General features: G+C 45.2%; 1 protein-coding gene across 2 annotated transcripts in view; it reads left to right on the top strand.

The window, feature by feature from the left end:
• LOC140481117 (glycerophosphodiester phosphodiesterase domain-containing protein 5-like) overlaps window positions 1-20195 on the top strand; it is a 217230-nt gene that overhangs the window by 155416 nt on the left and 41619 nt on the right. For both annotated transcript variants that reach the window (XM_072576807.1, XM_072576808.1), the window contains exons 9-10: window positions 16372-16454; window positions 19784-19934. In XM_072576807.1, coding sequence (XP_072432908.1) covers window positions 16372-16454; window positions 19784-19934 — 234 coding nt within the window. The remainder of the gene's footprint in view (window positions 1-16371; window positions 16455-19783; window positions 19935-20195) is intronic.

Genomic DNA, 20195 nt, shown 5'->3' with positions numbered 1-20195 from the left:
TTTGGAATCCGGTGACCCTCCTTCAGCATCTGCAGTTCTTCATTTTATTTTAGCTGTTAAATAGTGCATAATTGACAATTGAGACTGAGTCTTACCCTTGCGTAAGATGCCATGTGAGTATTCTGATATCAGTAGCTAGACTCTTAGAAGCAAAAAGAATTGCTGGCAGTGAATCTATCCAAGGGATCGCAGGTCATTCAGGTGGATTAACGTAAACACAGATGAAATGAGGCGAATGCGAAGAAGCTATTCCTCTACCTGGTCTCCGAGAAAGTGTTGGCAATTTAGCACTAACACGAGAAATTGGAGAGGATTCTGAACATCTTCCATTCTCTAATAGCTCTATTGTTCAGTCTACTCAAGATTAGACCAACTGGTCTCCAAGAATATGAAAATCAAGTGGTCCTATGTCTTAATGTGTTATTTTGAAATTATTTTTACGCAATGAGAATTAGGCTCTTGAGTCTCTCTCTCTCTCTCTCTCTCTGTCTGTGTCTCTCTCTCTGTCTGTGTCTCTCTCTCTGTCTGTGTCTCTCTCTCTGTCTGTGTCTCTCTCTCTGTCTGTGTCTCTCTGTGTCTCTGTGTCTCTCTGTGTCTCTGTCTCTCCCCCCCCCGCCCCCTCACATTCTGCCCCTCCTTAGAGCAAAGGGAAGACCCTTTTAGAATGGAGATAAGGAGGATCTTCAGCCAGAGAGTGGGGAATCTATGTAACTCACTGCCACAGAAGGTTGTGGAGGCCAGGTCATTGAGTATATTTAAGATGGAGATAGATAGGTTCTTGAGTATCAAGGGTTATGAAGAGAAAGCGGGAGAATGGGGTTAAGAAACTTATCAGAGCTGAAAATGTGTTGCTGGAAAAGCGCAGGAGAATCGATGTTTCAGGCATGAGCCCTTCTGAGAATTTCCCTGCTCCTTGGATGCTGCCTGACCTGCTGCGCTTTTCCAGCAACACATTTTCAGCTCTGATCTCTAGCATCTGCAGTCCTCACTTTCTCTTTTTAAGAAACTTATCAGCCATGATTGAATGGCAGAGCAGACTCAATGGGCTGAATGGCCTAATTTCTGCTCCTATGTCTTATGATTAAACCAAGTTCCCATCTACCCTGGGTCGCATTCTCTTGTGAGTAATATCGATGGGTTTGTTTGCACTGTTGTGTGTTTGTGGGAGCAGGTGTTGAATACAGTCCAACAGCCTGATTTCTCAGCAGTGCACATTATATTCGCTCAGTGCTTTTGTGTGTGAGAGTGTGTGTAGGTTGAAGGGTGGTTGGTAATTTGTGAATATTCAACCTTTTGTCAGAAGATCCTTGGGAGAAACGAAAATGGATGCATCGGAAAATTTATTTGAGGACGGCGTGATGAGTCAAAATTAGACTAGCATTGTATTCCAGGGCTCTGACTGAGTGGTAGTGTCGTTATGGTAACAGGACACCTAAACCATCACCAGGACATTCATGTACATATGTCATATTTGGGCTCAAAAATAATGTGTTTATAAGTGGCTGACGCCAGCACAGCTTTTGTATTTGTTTCTCATTATTTCTGCAAACCGTTTTCACACTTTTTGCTTTATTTGAGAGTCTCAAAATTAGCATAAATGTAATTTAGTTGCTTCAAGGAATCGCTCTCCTCACTGCAGTCTCTCATTGCTCCCCTCTCCTCTCCGAAAGTGAGCAGATGTTGGCCACTCAGCCCATCAGGTCCTCCTTGATATTGAACAAATGCTAGAAGGACTGGTGAAATTCGGCAGGCCTGACAGCATCTGTGGCTCAGTGGTTAGCACAGCTGGTTCATGGCACCAGGGACCTGGGTTCGATTCCACCCTCGGCACGTTCTCCCAGTTTCCGCGTGGGTTTCCTCTGGGTGCTCCGGTTTCCTCCCACAGTCCAGAGGTGTGCAGGTTAGGGTGGATTGGGCCATGCAAATTGCCCGTAGTGTCCAGGGATGTACAGGTTACATGGGTTAGCTATGCAAAATGCAGGTTGCAGGGATAGGGTAGGGGTCTGGGTCTAGGGTGGGATGCTCTTCAGAGGGTTGGTGTGGACTGGATGAGCCAAATGGCCTGCTTCCACACTGTGGGGATTCTCTGAAGAAACAGAGTTGCATTTCTAGTTGGGTGTGACTCTGCTTCAGAACTGAAAGAGGCTGGGGAATGATGGTCTTTATGCTGTGTGAGAGAGAGGAGACTATGCACAGGCAGAATATAAAATACAAAGGTGTTAATGGTGGAGAAAAGAAAGTTGTAAATTGAAAGGGAGAGAGTTAGTCCTTGACACTAAATGTAAAGTAAACAAGGCAGTGGTTTTGGGTGAGTTTGGTGGTTATGGGCCTGTGAAGGGAATGAAAGGAAACTGAAGAACAGGTGAGATGTGGATATTTTCTGAAGTTTTTGAATTCAATGTTGAGACCTTGAGGCTGTGAAGTGCCTTGAGGGAAATGAGATGGTATTGCTGGACTTCACAAAAGTTGAAGCTGCTCAACAAGTCTGTGAAGAAAAATCAGAGTTAACACTTCGGCTCCAGTGACCCTTCCTCAGAACTGATGGTAACCACGATAATAAAAACCAAAAGAAGTGGGGATGCTGTAAATCAGAAATGAAAACAGAAGTTGCTGGAAAAGCTCAGCAGGTCTGGCAGCTCCTGTGAAGAGAAATCAGTTAACGTTTTGGGTTCGGTGAGGAGGGGTCACTGGATCTGAAACATTAACTCTGATTTCTCTTCTCGGATGCTGCCAGACCTGCTGAGCTTTTCCAGCAACTTCTGTTTTTGTAACTATAATAAAGTTGGCTTTTATATATTAAAAAAAATCGGGTGGGGGGAGGTGGGGGAGGACTAAATCATAGGTGGAGATAGAGAGCAAAGAGAGAGAAGAACAGTTGGACAGACAAAGGATTGGGTAGTGGACAGCCTGGGAGAATGAATCGCTAATGGGGCCTATTATTGGCTAGCCATGGGTCATGTGGAACAGCAGATGATGTGCTAACAAGGCCTGGTGTGAGGGGGTTGGAGTAAGGATGTGGGAGAAGCTCAAGCCTGGACCTTATGTTGTGCTTCTTTGGAACATTACAGAAGGCCGTGAGCAGAAACGTTAGAGCGGGAGTGAAGGGGTTTTTGGAAATGGAAACAAGTGGGAGGTCAAACTCCTTCCTATGGACTGAGCAGAGATGTTCCACAAAGCAGCCACCCAGTCTGTGTTTGGTCTTGAAAGATCTCCTCCTTGGTTATTGACCAGGGCAGACAGAATGGGCCGAACAGCCTCCTTCTGTGCTGTAAACATCCAAGTTTTTAGTCTTGGACCAACTCCATCACCCATGCGATCGTCTGTGGGATCTTGCTGCTTCAGTCACCTGAGTACTTTAAAGTAACTTATCGAACAAATGACTTTCAAAATCCATAACAGCTTCGACAGGTTATCTGCCAAGAAATTCTTCCAACAGTTGATGTCTAGACAACAAGACAAGATGAATGAATGGGACAGGGCCCTCATCCAGCTCTGACCCATTTCCCACACTTTGGCCCTCACCCCCTCTCTACCCGCTATGCTCCCCCCCCCCCCCCCCCCCCCCCCCCCCCCCCCACCACCTAAAACAGCGATAGGGTTCCCCTTGTCCTTACCTACCATCCCACTGGCATCCACATCCAGAAGATCATTACCCACCATTTTCACCACCTCCAGTAGGATGCCTCCACCAGACTCACATTCCCCTACCTATCCCTGTCCACCTTCTACAGGGACCATACCCTCCAGGACACCCTGATCCTCTCTTCCTTCACTCCCAACACCACCCCCACACCACTATAGTACCTTCCCCTGCAATCGCAGAAGGTGTAGCTCCTACCAATTTGCCTCCTCCCTCCTCCGTATCCAAGGGCCCAAATGCACCTTCCAGGTGAAATGGCACTTTACCAGCACTTCCCACAATCTCGGGAACTGCACTCACTGCTCACCATGTGGTCTCCTCTACACTGGGGAAACGAAGCATAGACTGGATGACTAGTTCATGGGACACCTACATTCTGTCCACAAAAATGACCCTGAACTTCCAGTTTCCTGCCACTTCAACACCCCACCCTGTTCCCAGGCCAACATCTCTGTCTCAGGCTTCCTGCAGTGCTCCAGTGAAGCTCGGCGTAAGCTGGAAGGACAGCACCTCGTTTTCCACCTGGGGACCCTGCAGCCCTCTGGACTCCATTTTGAGTTCAATAATTTTTGGGCCTGAACTCTCCATGTCCTAGTTCCCTATCCCATACACCAGGCCTCATTATCACATAACCTGCCATTACACACAACCCATTGTTAGCCACTAACAGTCTCCATTAACAGCTATTCCCTCTCCCAGCCAGATCATTATACATTCCTTTGTGAAGTCTATCCAATTTCCCTTCTGTCTCTTTCAGCTCTATCCCCACCTATTGTTTACTCCTTACCCCAACATTTTTGTAGCTACCATCAGGTCTGAGGAAGGGTCACTCAATCCGAAACATTAACTCTGATTTCTCTCCACCAATGCTGCCAGACCTGCTGAGCTTTTCCAGCAACTTCTGTTTTTGTTTCGGATTTATAGCATCCACAGTTCTTTTGGTTTTTATTGAATGAATGGGACAATTCAGAAGTATTTCCACATAGAATAGTGAGTCAGAACCTACAGTATTGATTAAAAGGATTAATCATTCATTATTTCTGTTGGATGATTGTCCTACCTGATAGGCCAAGGGCTCTCCTGTGCTGTCATCCCTCCATTTAGGATTTTTTTGGAACAGACTTTTGGATCTGAGCCAGATGGTTGAATGACCGAGTTCCAAACCAGAGACTGAGCATTTAAACATCAGGAAAGAGAAAATGCTATCCCACTGAGGGAGCTCCACACTCTGATGCCATTTTATAATGAGACGTGAAACAGAGACCCCTTCTACCTGAAGGAGATATAAAATTTTGTATACCTGTATGAACAGATTCAAGAGCAGCTTCTTCCCCGCTGTTATCAGACTTTTGATGCGGAGGAGCTGGTGTTGGATTGGGGTGGATAAAGTTAAAAATCATACAACGCCAGCTTAAAAATTGGAACAGGTTTATTTGGGCGTACAAGCTTTCAGAGCGCTGCTGCTTCATCAGGTAGCCAGTGGGACAGGATCATAGGACTTAGAATTCACAGTAAAAGGTCACAGGTTGGACTGTGCAGTGGACTAGATTGCGGGAAGTGCATAGTAAATGATCAAAAGACTATTCTAAAAGAACAGACTTAACAGCAATCTAGTATTGTTCAATACATTTCATCACTTTGATCTTTTACTATAAATTCTGTGTCCTATGATCCTGCTCCACTAGCTACCTGATGAAGGAGCACCGCTCTGAAAGCTTATACCTTTTGGACTATAACGTGGTGTAGTGTAATTTTTGAATCAGACTTTTGAATGAACCTCTTCCACATTAATATTGATCTCTCTTTGCACCTTCTCGGCATCTGTAACATTGTATACTGCAGTCTGTTCTGTTACCCTGATGCGCTTGTACAGTACAATCTGCCAGTAAAGCATGAGCGACATTCGTTCACTGTCTTTTCACTGTCGCTCAGTACATGTGACAGTATTAAATCAAATCTTAAAGGTTAAGGGACAGTTGCTTAATAGAAATCACCATTAATAATTCTATGGTAACTACATTTATATCATGGTTCTTGTGTTTGGATATATTTTAATCTAAGTGTTTTGTTGACAAATGGGAAAGTGCACAAATTTCATCTTAATTTATTTTTCTGCTGAGAAAGCTTCTCCAGTACCTAACCATCAAGTGTTTTTTACATACTTATTTTGTTTGTCAAGTTTTTCAGCTAGGAACACAAAACACTGCACACACACTTATCAATTTGTGCATTGTTTTTACTGAGCAAAATATTGTCCGCAGGAACCTAATTCTGATTTTAACATTGATTCCAATGGGAAGCAATGATTTACTTAAAGCCATTCCACTTAATGCCCTAATTTTCAACTTTAAGTGTGGAGTCAGTATACAGACCTAGGGTTTTGGTAAAAAAGACTGGCATTTTGCCAAGCTTTTGTCTTGTACTCAGCAGTTACCCACCGCTTTCGTTTGTAACTGTACTTCAGTGCATTCTACATGGCAATATTTCCAGCAATGAAGGTCCACTTGTCTGATCATTGACTGACTGACTGGTTTTTTCGCAAAGGATTAATTGGTATTCCCTTTCAAAATGTGGTATTCTTGAGACTGTTCTGATGAATGTAAGAAGAAAAGATTGGATAGTATGTCTGTTTTCTCAGTAATAGAGAGTTATATAGGCTAGGGCTGTTTTCCTTGGAGGGTTGGAGGCTGAGGGGTGACCTGATAGAGGTTTATAAAATTGAGGGGCATGGATAGGATAAATAGACCAAGTCTTTTCCCTGGGGTGGGTGAGACCAAAATTGGAGGGCATAGGTTTAGGGTGAGAGGGGAAAGAAATAAGAGACCTAAGGGGCAACTCTTTCACGCAGATGGTGCTGTGCACATGGAATGAGCTACCAGAGGAAGTGGTGGAGGTAAGCAGAATTGCAACATTTAAAAGGCATCTGGATGGGTATATGAATAGGAAAGGTTTCGAGGGCTATGGGCCGGGTGCTGGCAGGTGGGACTAGATTGGGTTGGGATATCTGGTCAGCATGGACGGGTTGGACCGAAGGATCTGTTTCCATGCTGTACATCTCTGACTCCAAATCAACTAATATTTATCCCTTGGTGAATGAGTTTAGAAGAATGAGAGGTGATCTCATTAAAACTTATCAGATTCTTAAGGGGCTTGACAGGGTCAATGCTGAGAGGATGTTTCGTCTCAAGGGAGAGTCTAGGACCAGAAGGCACAGTCTCCGAATAAAGGGGCACCAATTTCAGACTGAGATGGGGAGGAATTTCTTCTGAGGGTTGAGAGGCTTTGGAGCTCCTTGCCACACAGGGAGCTGTGGGAGCCGAGTCCTTGTGTATATTTAAGGCTGAGATCAAGACATTCCCTAACAGTTGGGAATTGAGGGTTATGGGGAAAGGGCAGAAAAGAAGACATTAGGAATGTCAGATCAGCTGCGATTCTACTGAATGACAGAACAGGCCAACAGGGCCAAATGACCTACTCCTGTTCGTATTTCTTATGACTTTGATGTTGGTGAAACAGATAATATAGGAACTTCGATTATCCAAACAAGATGGGTCAGTCATTTGGAGACGGTGCCTGGACTCCCATCAATATCCAGGATTGTTCTCTGCAGCATTTCATTAATCTAAATTCACTTTTAATCACTGTAAACAAAAGACACGATCAATGTTTCTGTCGAGACCTTGAGATTTTCTTTGGATAATCCGAAATTTGGATAATTGATATTTGGCTAATCGAGGTTCCTCTGTATTTGGTCAATATCTAATTTTTGTTGTGAGGATGTGCAAATTGGCTGCCATATTCCCTATTTCCTAACATGACATGACTGTGAAGGACACCCTGAGGTTACTAAAGGTGCCACGGAGATGCAAGACTTGCTTTATTGGGTGTTTGTTTGTTTGAGGGAAGTGCTCCATCAAGTGGTAAACTGTCAGGTTCACTGGTTGAGCTCAGGCAGAGACCGGGATGTTGGTCAGGTGAACCCTACGTAGTTCAGCTGGACCAGAGCTGCCTTATTCCCCTCTCCAATTTTGAGAGCACATTGTTATGGACCAGGCCAGACCCCCTCCCCCCTTCCCCCTTCCCCCACCCCCTCAGAATATTTTAAGGCGGTGGCCTAGACCCTAACCACCTCCTTAATTTAAAAGCAGATGTGAAGTGGGTGTTCAAGGTGTGATGCAGCCGGTCAAACCACTTGGCTTTAAGCAAAACAGAATTTATTTAAACGCTGCAGTTGAAACACCAACAAATGAAGAATTTAGAGTAAATTAACAATTGGAAAACTTAATCTGATACAGTAATTATTACTTATTAGCTTTTCCAATACAGCAGCATCCTATGAACACCCCCCTTGGCAGAAAGATAAGTTCAAACACCGATTCTTACAGGCAGGAGGGAACAACATGCAGAGAGAGATCTGAGTCAGAGGAATCCTTTACTGAAGGTTACAACTCCTCTGGACTCTTACATCTTGTAACTGCTCCAGGCTAGAAGAAACCTGTACTGGGAGAACTGGCCACTCCCCTTTCATTGTTAAACTAGACACTTCTGCACCTCTGCCTTTACAACCTCTCTTCAAACAAAAGCACAAAATAACCTTTTTAAAGTGACAGCGACATCACAACATGCTTCCCTTATCATTATCCCTTATACTCCCATCTCCTCCCTCCTGGCATAGAGTCACATTTTTAGATATTACATTTATTATTTGAGAAGGAGAAACCCAGTGGATTCCAAATCACTACTTCAACTAATGCTCGGGGCATTAAGAATTGTCTTCAAACTTTTTAAAAAAAAGTCCATTAATGCCATACACTGCAAATGCTGGAAATCTGAAATGAAAATGCAAATTGCTGGAGAAACTCAGCAGGTCTGGCAGAATGTGTGGAGACAGAAGCAGTGTTAATGTTTCGAGTTCAGTGTGACTTCAGTTCACGACTAAAGAAATCACATCAGACTCTAAAGAACAAAAGAGAAGTACAGCACAGGAACAGGCCCTTCGGCCCTCCAAGCCTGCGCTGATCATTGTGCCCGATTTAAACTAAAAAAATAAACCGTCTGCCATTATTCAGTCCATATCCCTCTACACCCTTCCTTTTTTAATTGAACCATCTGGATGCCTCTTAAATGTTGTAAACGTTAACTCTGTTTTTCTCCACAGATGCTGCCAGACCTGCTGAGTTTCTCTAGCTTTCTGTGTCCTTATATTAAAAAAGATAGGAGGCAGGATTTGTTTTTGACAGATGCCTTAAATTTACATAGGTCTTTGCACTCTAGTAAGCTCATAAGATTGAGCTCGGGTAGTGGGGATCCATGGGGGCAGCACAGTGGCTCGGTGGTTAGCACTGCTGCCTCAGTGTCAGGGACCCGGGTTCAATTCCCGTTTCAGGCAACTGTCTGTGTGGAGCTTACACATTCTCCCCGTGTCTGCGTGGGTTTCATCCGGGTGCTCCGGTTTCCTCCACGGTCACAAAGATATGCAGGTCAGGTGGATTGACTACGCTAAATTGCGCAGAGTGTTCAGGGATGTGTAGGTTAGGTGCATTAGTCAGGGGTAAATGTAGAGTAGGGGAATGGGTCTTGGGTGGGTTACTCTTCAGAGGGTCGGTGTGGACTTGTTGGGCTGAAAGGCCTGTTTCCACACTGTAGGGAATCTGTGATATTTACATGAGGTACTGTTCACCAGGATACAAACTGTACCCTGACTGAGAACACAATCTCTCAGGGACAAGGGAGAGATTGTTTAATTGTCTGTCCTCCATAAATATGATAAATAAAATGCAATAAATTTTACAGTCTCTTTTTAACATGTGTTTCTGTTAGCAGCAGACAGGCGATACACTATTTTACTGGTAGGATATTAGTTTCATGCAATAAGCAGGAAGAGGCTTTTACTGCTAGAAAATAGAACAAGTCATATAATGGTTGGCATATATTGAACAATTACAGCACAGGTTAGAAGCAGAGTAAAGCTCCTTCTCAACTGTCCCCATAAACATTCGCAGGACACAGCCACAGGGTTGGATACAGAGTAAAGCTCCCTCTATACTGTCCACATCAAACACTCCTAGGACAGGGACAGGGACAGCACGGGGTTTAGATGCAGAGTAAAGCTCCTTCTACACTGTCCCCAAAAAATAAAGTCAGAACAGGGACAGCACAGAATTAGATGCAGAATAGAGCCCCCTCTACACTGTCTGCCCCCACCCCATCAAACACTCCCGGGACAGGGGCAGCACAGGGTCAGAGTGTAAACCTCTCTCTACACTTTCCCCATTAACGACTCGCAAAACAGTGATGGCAGGGTTTAAGTTACTGAGTACCATTCCTTCCACACTGTCCTATAAAGTGAGTGATAAAAAATTGAGAGTATGGGTATCTTCCAGAGAAATAGTACAGAAAATCTTTGATTGGATTTAATCTCCGATTTTTTTTATTAAATCTATTTTACATGTTTAAATTCACACAACACCAAGTTACAGTCCGACAGGTTTAATTGGAAGTACATTAGCTTTCGGAGTGTAGCTCCTTCGTCAGGTGGTTGTGGAGGACACAATTATAAGGCACAGAATTTATCACAAAAACATAGTGTGGTGTAACTGAAATTATACATTGAAAAATACCTTGGTTGTCTATTGAGTCATCTGTTCGAATACCGTGATACCAAGAAGTGAAACTATCATGGTAGGGACCCGGGTTCAATTCCCGCTTCGGGCAACTGTCTGTGTGGAGTTTGCACGTTCTCCCCGTGTTTGCGTGGGTTTCCTCCGGGTGCTCCGGTTTCCCTCCCACAGTCCAAAGATGTGCAGGTCAGGTAAATTGGCCGTGCTAAATTCTCCATAGCCTTAGGTGTAGGGGAATGGGTCTGGGTGGGTTGTTCTTTGGAGGGTCGGTGTGGACTTGTTGGGCCGAAGGACCTGTCTCCACACTGTAGGGAATCTAATCTCATCACCAAATCATATTTTACATGTTGTCACCTTGCCCCATCAAGTGGTCAGTTTGAGTACTACATTTGTAAGCTACAAAAATAAAATACTATGGACGCTGGAAAACCAACAAAAACAGGAATACTGGGAAACTGTGCCATGAATAGTCTATTATTCCCTTGTTAGTCAAATAGCTCAAACTGCATCATAGGCTGAAGAGCCAAGGATTTTTTCCCAGGATAGGGGAGTCGAGAGCTAGAGGGCATAGGTTTAAGGTGAAAGGGGAAGGATATAAAAGGGACCGCGGGGCAGCTTTTTCACACAGTGGGTGGTGTGTGTGTGTATGGAATGAACTGCAAGAGGAAGTGGTTGAAGCTGGTACAATTACAACATTTAAAAGGCATCTGGATGGGTACGTGAATAGGAAGGGTTTAAGAAGGATATTTACAAGGCATACTTGCATTAATCTAGCCCTGTTCCCATCCTCAGGACACTACAAAATGTTCTTTGGCCTATTTGAAGTGCTATTGAAGTGTGATCACTGCAGTAGGCATGGAAACCCAGCAGAAAGTGAGGATTGCAGATACTGGGTCTAGAGTGTGTTGCTGGAAAAGCACAGCCGGTCAGGCAGCATCTGAGGAGCAGGAGAATTGGTGTTTTGGGCATAAGCCCTTCATTAGGAAACCTTGCGGCCCATTCTGAGTCCGGCCAGCTCCCACCAGTGGAATAGTGACTGTCCTTGCTTTTTCTCACATTGATTGTGGGATAATCATTGGCCAGGATCTTGGAGAGTTCCACAGGATTACAGGGTGGACGATATCTACAATCCAAAGCAAAACGATGAGAAATTTGAAGACTGACATTTCTCGGGGGGGGGGGGGGGGAGGGGGGAATAAACTAGGTGGAGGTGAGAGTGTGGCAAAGTTAACAGCCTGAAATTATGGAACTCAGTGTCGAGTATGTGAATAGGAAATGTTTGGTGGGATATGGGTCAAATGCAGGCAGGTGGGAATAGTTTAGTTTGGGGTGACATGGACTAGTCAGAACGAAGGGTCTGTTTCCATGCTGTATGACTCTCTCGAAGGCTGTGAAGTGCCTAACTGGAAGATGAGGTGATGTTCTACCATCTTGCTTTAGGTATTGTTGGAGCACTGTAACAGGCCAAGGACACAGATGTCAGTGAGGTATATTACAACAAGGTGATACATTAGAATGGCAAATGATTAGAATCTCTGGGACACTCTAGAGATTGAGTAGAGATGTACTGTATGTGGTTAGAGACAAAAAAAACCTGCAGATACTGGAATCCAAAGTGGACACGCTGGTGGCTGGAAGAACACAGCAAGCCAGGCAGCATCAGGAAGTGGAGAAATCAATGTTTCAGGTGTAACCCTCCTTCAGGACTGGGGGTGGGTGTGGGGGGGGGGAGCTGCAGATAAAGGGGGTGGTGGGGGCAGGGTGGTGAAGTGGGGATAGGTGAACCTGGTTGGTCAATGAGAGGAATGGATCAGATTGGTGGCTGGGAGGAATGGGTGGGAGGCGAGGGTCTGGGAAGGGAGTCGGGGAATGGCAAGAGAGGTTATGAGATGTACCACGCAGCAGGCATCCGGTGTGCGCTCAGTCAGTGTGTGTACAGTATAGAGACACTGAGAGCAGTCAGTACTCTAGTCTAAATTGAAAGAAGTACACATAAATTGCTGCTTCACTTGTGTTTGGGGTCTAATTGCACAATGACCAGGGAGGAGGTCAAAGGATACTTGCTCCATCTGCAATTAGAGTCACAAAGATGTACAACACAGAAACAGACCAATGCATCCATGCTGACCAGATATCTTAGATGAATCTAGTCCCATTTGAACAGAAGATCATAAGAACTAGGAGCAGGAGTAGGCCGTCCAGTCCTCTGAGCCTGTTCCACAATTCAATAAGATCATGGCTGATCTTTTCCTGGACTCTGCTCCACTCACCTGCCCCCTCACCATATCCTTTAATTCCTTTACTGTTCAAAAAAAATCTACCTTAGCTTTAAAAATGTTTACTAACGTAGCATCAACTACTTCACTGGGCAGGGAATCCATCAATTCACGACCCTCTGGGTGAAGACATTCCTTCACATTTCAGTTCGAAATCTGCTCCCCCTAATTTTGAGGCTATGCCCTCATGTCCTAGCTTCACCTGCCAGTGGAAACGTTCTCTCTACTTCTATCTTATTGATTCCCTTCATAATTTTATATGCTTCTATAAGGTTCCCCCCTCATTATTCTAACTTCCAATGAATATAATCTCAGCCAACTCAGTCTCTCCTCATAAGCCAATCCCCTCAACTCTGGAGCTGAAAATGTGTTGCTGGAAAAGCGCAGCAGGACAGGCAGCATCCAAGGAACAGGAGCATCCATGTTTCAGGCATGAGCCCTTCTTCAGGAAGGGCTGAAGAAGGGCTTATGCCCAAAATGTCGATTCTCCTGCTCCTTGGATGCTGCCTGACCTGCTGCGCTTTTCCAGCAACACATTTTCAGCTCTGATCTCCAGCATCTGTAGTCCTCACTTTCTCTCTCAACTCTGGAATCAACCTAGTGAATCTCCTCTGCACCCCCTCCAGTGCTGGTACATCCTTTCTCAAGTAAGGAGACCAAAACTGTACACTGCACTCTAAGTGTGGCCTTGCCAGCACCTTGTACAGCTGCAACATAACCTCCCTGCTTTTAAACTCAACCCCTTTAGCAATGAAGGACAGTATTCCATTTGCCTTCTGAATTACCTGTTGTACGTACATGCCAACCTTCTGTGATTCATGCACAAGGACACTCGGGTCCCTCTGCATAGCAGCATGCTGCAACTTTTTACCTTTTAAATAATCGTCCTTTTTACTGTTACACCTCCCAAAATGGATGACTTTACATTTATTAACATTGTACTCTATCTGCCAGATCTTTGCCTACTCACTCAAAGTATCTATGTTCCTTTGCAAAGTTTCTCAGTCCTCTGCACACTTTGCTCTGCCACTCATCTTAGGGTCATCTGCAAACTTTGACACCCTACACTGTCCCCAACTCCAAATCTTTGATATAAGTTGTGATTAATTGTGGTCCCAACACAGATCCCTGAGGCACATTACTAGTCACTGATTGCCAACCAGAGTAGGACTCATCTATCCCCACTCTTTGTTTCCTGTTCGTCAACCAACCCTCCATCCACACTAATACTCTACCCCTAAAGCCCTGCCTCCTTACCTTTTGCAGCAGCCTCATGTGCGGCACCTTGTCGGATGCCTTTTGGAAATCTAGGGACACTGCATCTACTGGGTCCCCGTTGTCCATCTTGCTAGCAATGTCTTCATAGAATTCCAAGCGATTTGTGAAGCATGCCCTGCCCTTCATGAACCCTTGCTGCGTCTGCCTTGCTATTTCTTCCTTGATAATAGATTCCAGCATCTTCCCCAGTACAGGGGTTAAGCTAACTCATCTATAATTCCACGTCTTTTGCCTACCTCCCTTTTTAGACAATGGCGTCGCGTTTGCTCTTTCCCAATCTGCTGGGACTACCCCAGAGTCCAGTGAAATTTGGAAAATTACCTCAAGTCCACTTTGCTATTTTTCCATCTCTTTTAGTACCTGGGATCCATTCCATCAGGGCCAGGAGACTTGTTTATCCATAGATCCATTAGCTTGCCCAATACTAGCTCTTCTGTAATAATGATTGTTTCAAGGTCCCCATGTACCTTTGTGTCTTTGTCAATTATTGGCTAGCAATTTGCCAGCATTTGGCCCATATCCCTCCAAACCCTTCCTAAACGTATACTCATCCAGATACCTTGCTACAGATGCAGTGTGTTCAGCATGGTCACTGCTGCCACATAATATTGGTGGCACAGAGTGATGTGGCACACTGATGTACGACAAGGTACATGTGCCCCGACTGAGGACTGCTGCATAGTCTGACCACCAGCTGGTTTTGCACCTCTGCCAATTGCATTGGCAGGGCAAGGTAAAACATTCATGGTGTGGGCGTGCTGGGAGGCAGGGGAATGCATGCTCAGGGAGCAGCCTGATCCATGATGTGGACTGGATACCTCTCCCTGGGCAGCAAGTGGATGCGATGCAGCCCTACATTGCTAGTTGCTGGTGGACCTTCCTAGGTAACTCTGGGAAGATTGCTGGACATCAATAAGTTGCCAGGGTGGTGGTGATGGCTCCCTGAAAGTCAGTTCCCAATGTTCATGTAGAAGGGTACGTGTTGCCAATGACTCTGGGGATGTGCCGTGGGAGGGGAGTGAAGTGTGGAGGGTTATTGCTGAGTGAATTGGGATGCCAGACGGGACAGTCCCTGTTGAATACTGGCAATGAAGGGGAGGGCAAGATGTCTTTTGTGATGGCATCTTGCTAGAGGTTGGGGTAATTTTGGAGGCTGATCCTCTGAACATGGAAGCTAGTCGGATGGATGATGAGGTCAAGGAGAACCCCATTGTTGTTCCCAAAGGGATTGGGGGCAGGTGTGGGTAAAGGTCCTGCCACTATTGGGGGAGTCCTCATTTTGATGCTACGTACCATACCCCATTTGCTCATCAGAGCAGACATGAGAGAGAAGCTGGGAGAATGGAATGGAGTCCTTACAGGAGGCAGAGTGTGAGGGGAAAAAAATAGGCAGAAGTGAGGACTGCAGATTCTGGAAACCAGAGTGGTGCTGGAAAAGCACAGCAGGTCAGGCAGCATCCGAGGAGCAGGAAAATCGACGTTTCAGGCAAAAGCCCTTCATCAGGAATGCTCTATTCCAGATAAAGGGCTTATGCCCGAAACGTCGATTCTCCTGCTCCTCGGATGCTGCCTGGCCTGCTGTGTTTTTCCAGCACCACACTTTTTGAAACTCTGGTCTCCAGCATCTGCAGTCCTCACTTTCTCCCTGTGAGAAAGAATAGTCAAAGTAGCAGTGGGTTTGGTAGTAGCTGTTAATGAATTGAGCCAAGGAATTAAATCAGAGGGCAGTCTTGAGAGGCTGAATGGTCTCCTTTCACTCCGATGGTATGAGCAGATTATCGACACTTGAGGTTAATGGTCCACCAGAAATGAAGGCCTGTCTTAGGAGAAGCGATTGAGCAGTTTAGGTCTGTACTCTCTGGAGATTTTTTAAAATATTAATTCACAAGATGAGAACATCACTGGCTACGCCAGCATTTATTACCCAGAGGGCAGTTAAGAGTCAACCACATTTCTGTGGGTCTGGAATCACATGTAGACCAGACTGGATGAAGATGGTCAGATTTTCTGGATTAATAGTCTAATGATAATACCATCAGGCTATTGTCTCCACTGGTTAAAAGAATGAGAGGATACCTCGTTGAGGGATTAGCTATGAATACTGAGCAGATGTTTACTCATGTATAATGAGAGATCATATTGTTAGGATAATGGGTTAAAACCGAGACGAAGAGAAAATACTTTTGCCAAAGGGTCTAGAATCTTTGGAATTTAGTGTCCCAGAGTGTGGTGGACACAGTAAATGTAAGGAGGAGAGGAACAGATTTTGAGTTAGCGATGGGTTTAAGGGTCACGAGGAACTGGCAGAAAAGCTGAGTTGAGACAGAGATGAGTTCAGCCTTGACCATATCAAATGGAGGAGCAGGTCTGAGGGGCTGAATGGCCTCCTCCTAGTTCTTACGTTCCTCCCCTTGGGAATGGGCGAAGGGGTTAACGGACAGGGGAACAACGTTATTTAATTGACTTCTCTCAAAAAACAGGAAGTGAGAATTTTGGGAAACGTGCACTTCCTGATTTCTCGGATCTGATCCCGTGTTTGAATTCCCTTTCTCCACAGCTGGCCCCGGAGAACACCTTGATGTCGTTCCAGAAAGCTGCGGAGTGGCGAGCTGACGGTTTCAACATCAATGTCACCATCAGGTGAGATCAGACACTTGGCTGAAAACCCAGCCAAGAATCTCGAACCCATCATTCATCACCCCCGCACCGAGGCTTCACTCAGTAACATGCTGTTAATGACATGGATTTGATGGTCCTGTCCTCTCACTGTCTCCCAGCCTCAGGTTAAGTAGTCAATCATTCAGGAGAGTGAAGGGGAGAAATGTCTTTGTTCAGGGTTGTGAATCTATGAATTCTCTACCCGAGACCAGAACTGCAGGAGTTCCATCATTGTCTCAGTTTTAATGGATTCAGAGTTTTCATTCCTTGATGAATCCGGGGATACAGGCAGGGAGTAGAAGATCTGGGTCAAGGCAGAAACATCAGAACTCAGAGCATGAGCTCTTAGAGTCTGCTTTACTATTATAGAGTCATGGAACTAGACCCTATGGTCCAACTAATCCATGCTGACCATATTCCTAAATTAAACTAGTCCCACCTGCCTGCTCCTGGCCTATATCCCTCCAAACTTTTCCATTTCATCCAAATGTCTTTTAAGTGTTGTAATTGTAACCCACATCCACCACTTCCTCAGGAAGTTCATTCCACATGTGAAGCACCCTCTGTGTAAAAAAGAAAAATTGCCCCCATGCCTTTTTTAAACCTCTCTCCTCTCAACTTAAAAATATGCCCCTAGATTAGAAAATCACAATCTTGGAGAAAGAATTAACCCTACTATTCACCCCTCATGATATTAAAAACCTCTATAAGGTCACCTCCCAACCTTCTACGCTCTAGTGGAAAAAACAATTGTGGCTGATCCACGATCTCAATGTCATATTCCCCCCACTCCTATCGCTTAATGCCTTGATCTCTTTTCTTAATATATTCAGTGACCCGGTCTCCCCAGTCCTCTTGGGAGAGAATTCTGTAGGTTCACTCCCCTCTGAAGAAATCTCTCCTCCTCTCGGTCTGAAATGGTCTTCCCTATCCTGGAATCCTGAGACTATATCTCCTGGTTCTAAACTCCCCAACCAGGCAAAACATCCTCCCTGCATCTAGTCTGTTCAGCCCTGATAGAATTTTATATATTTCAGTCCGATCCCACCTTACCCCATCCTTCTAAACTCTATCGAGTACAGACCCAGCGTATTCAACAGCTCTTCATATGACAAGCCCTTCATCCCCGGGATCATTCTTGTAAACCTCCTCTGGACCCCCTCCAAGGCCGGCATACCCTTCCCTAGATACAGGGCCCAAAACTACTCTCAGTATTCCAAATGTGGTCTGACCAGAGCCTTATCCAGCCTCAGCAAATCCTATTCATTCTAGCCCTCTCGAAATGAATACCAACATCACATTTGATGTCAGGGGGACGTCAGTAGAATCTATATTCAGGAGAGGTGATGGTACAGTGGGAATGTCATTGGACTAATAATGGGATCGCCAGGTCTATATTCTGGGCACTTGGGTTTGAATCCCCACACAGCAGGTGGTGAACTATGAATACAGTGTAAATCTGGAATAAAAATGTTAGTCTAATAGCAACCAGTCAATTATTGTAAAAACCCATCCGGTTCACTAATTTCCTCTTTGGGAAGGAAATCTGCCATCCTTACCTGATCTGGCCTACATGTGACACTAGACCCACAGCAATGCAGTTGACTTTAACTGCCCTCTGGGTAGTCAGAGATGGGCAATAAATGCTGGCCTCGCCAGTGACATCTGCATTCCACATATGAATTTTAAAAAAGTACTTTTTGGAGTTTAGAAGATTGAGCTGATCCCATTGAAAACGCTCAAATTCTTCAAGGTTTTGTTGGTGCAGCTGAAACTGGCTTCCCACCGGCTGGAGAATCTGGAACGTTGCTTTCCCCACTTGTAAACAAAAGTGACACCAGACAGCCATGAAGACATGGCAGCAACAAAACCACATTTAAGACCGACACACAGAGGTTCTTGATGAGTAAAGGGATCAAAGGGAGAAGGCAGGAGAATGGGGATTGACAAACATATCAGACATGATCCAATGGTGGAGCAGACTCGATGGGCCAAATGGCTTGATCCTCATTCTAATTATGGTCTTAAGGTGGATAGGAATATTGACTAGATAATTATAAAGTTTACATATTGATCAACATATAATGCTGCATATTAATATCAAAATGTGTCTTTAAGAACTGTGTAATGTTATTAATATCATCTAAGATCACATGAATCGGTGTAGGCCATTCAGCCCATCAATCCAGTTCCAACATTCAACACCACCTTTTTTCCCATACCATTCCCATAACCCGTTAGAGAGGAACTTCAATTATCCAGCATTCGATTTAACCGAATTTTGGATTGTCTGAACAAGATCACAAGGACCCGATGTGTGGCTATCTATGTTATCCGGCATCGATTATTCGGAATTTGATTAACTAAATGAAATACTCCCATCCTTGTCCTTTGGATAATCTAGGTTTCTCTGTACGTTGTTGGGAATCAAAACCCAGCAACCTCTACTTTAAATATGCACAAAGACTGGTCTTCTACAGCCCTATAGAATTAAAGAATTTTAATGATTCACCAATCTATCCAAAATGGCAGCTCAATTAAGCTTCCCTGGTGTCAATCCTCGTGAAGCCCCCCAAAATCCTCTTCTCCTCTCTCTCTCTCTCTCTCCCCCTCTCTCAGACACAGACACACACACAGGCAGGTGCTCTCACACTCTCTCTCTCTCTCTCTCCTCTCTCTCTCTCTCCTTTCTCTCTCTCTCTCTCTCTCTCTCTCTCTCTCTCTCTCTCTCCCTCTCTCTCTCTCACACTCACACTTGCACTCTCTCTCATTTCTCACAGGATTTCACAAACTTTCACTGGCATTCCTGCACCCCCACACTCTCCCATACTATCCCTTTCTCCCCTACTACACCCATTCACTCAGGAGTGCCTCTTCAAACCCATTACTGGGCTGTCATCCATCTGATGCAGGGACCCCCACTGCTATTTGGAAGGGGAATTCCAGGATTGTGACACTGAAGGAACAGTGATATATTTCCAAGTCATGGTGAGTGGCTTGGAGGAGAACTTGAAGAGGGTGGTGTTCCCATGTATCTGCTGCCCTTGTTCTTCTAGATGAGAAGGGGTCATGGGTTTGGAAGGTGCTGTCTGAGGATCTTTGAATTTCTGCAGTGCACCTTGTCGATGGTACACACTGTTGGTACTGAGTGTCAGTGATGGAGGCAGTGGATGTTGAAGGTGGTGAATGTGGTGCCAATCAAGCGGGCTGCTCTGCCATTATGGTGCCAGGAGTGTGGTGTAGTTTGGAGACCTGTGGTATTGGCCAACATCCAGCTGATCCCCTGTTGCCTGTTTACCTTCTCACTTCAGCTACGACGGTGTTCCCTTCCTGGTGCACGACACAACGCTGAGGCGGACAACCAATGTGGAGGAGCTCTACCCCAACAGGGTCTTTGAGAATGCTGCCATGTTCAACTGGACCAACCTGCAGATGCTCAACGCTGGCCTCTGGTTCTTTCAGGTAGGTCGCATTTCCCTGTTTGCCAACCCTGTCGGATTTCCCTGCCACCTCCAATGCCGTCCCCTCAACCGCTGCTGGGACTGCAACCAAGTGAAGGACGACCAGAATTTCCTGAGCCTATTCTCTTCCCCACCACTTAATTTTTCACAGGGATTGTTCTCTAACTTTAATCCAACACACAAGTGGAACACACCATCACACTCCTGACTTGGGCCTTGTTGATGGTGGACAGGCTTTGGGGAATCAGGAGGTGAGTTGCTC

This window comes from Chiloscyllium punctatum, chromosome 9 (assembly GCF_047496795.1).
Source record: "Chiloscyllium punctatum isolate Juve2018m chromosome 9, sChiPun1.3, whole genome shotgun sequence".
NCBI classification, from domain to species: Eukaryota; Metazoa; Chordata; class Chondrichthyes; order Orectolobiformes; family Hemiscylliidae; genus Chiloscyllium; species Chiloscyllium punctatum.
Note: the sequence above shows the minus strand (reverse complement) of the source record. Positions and strands in the feature narration are given on the sequence as shown.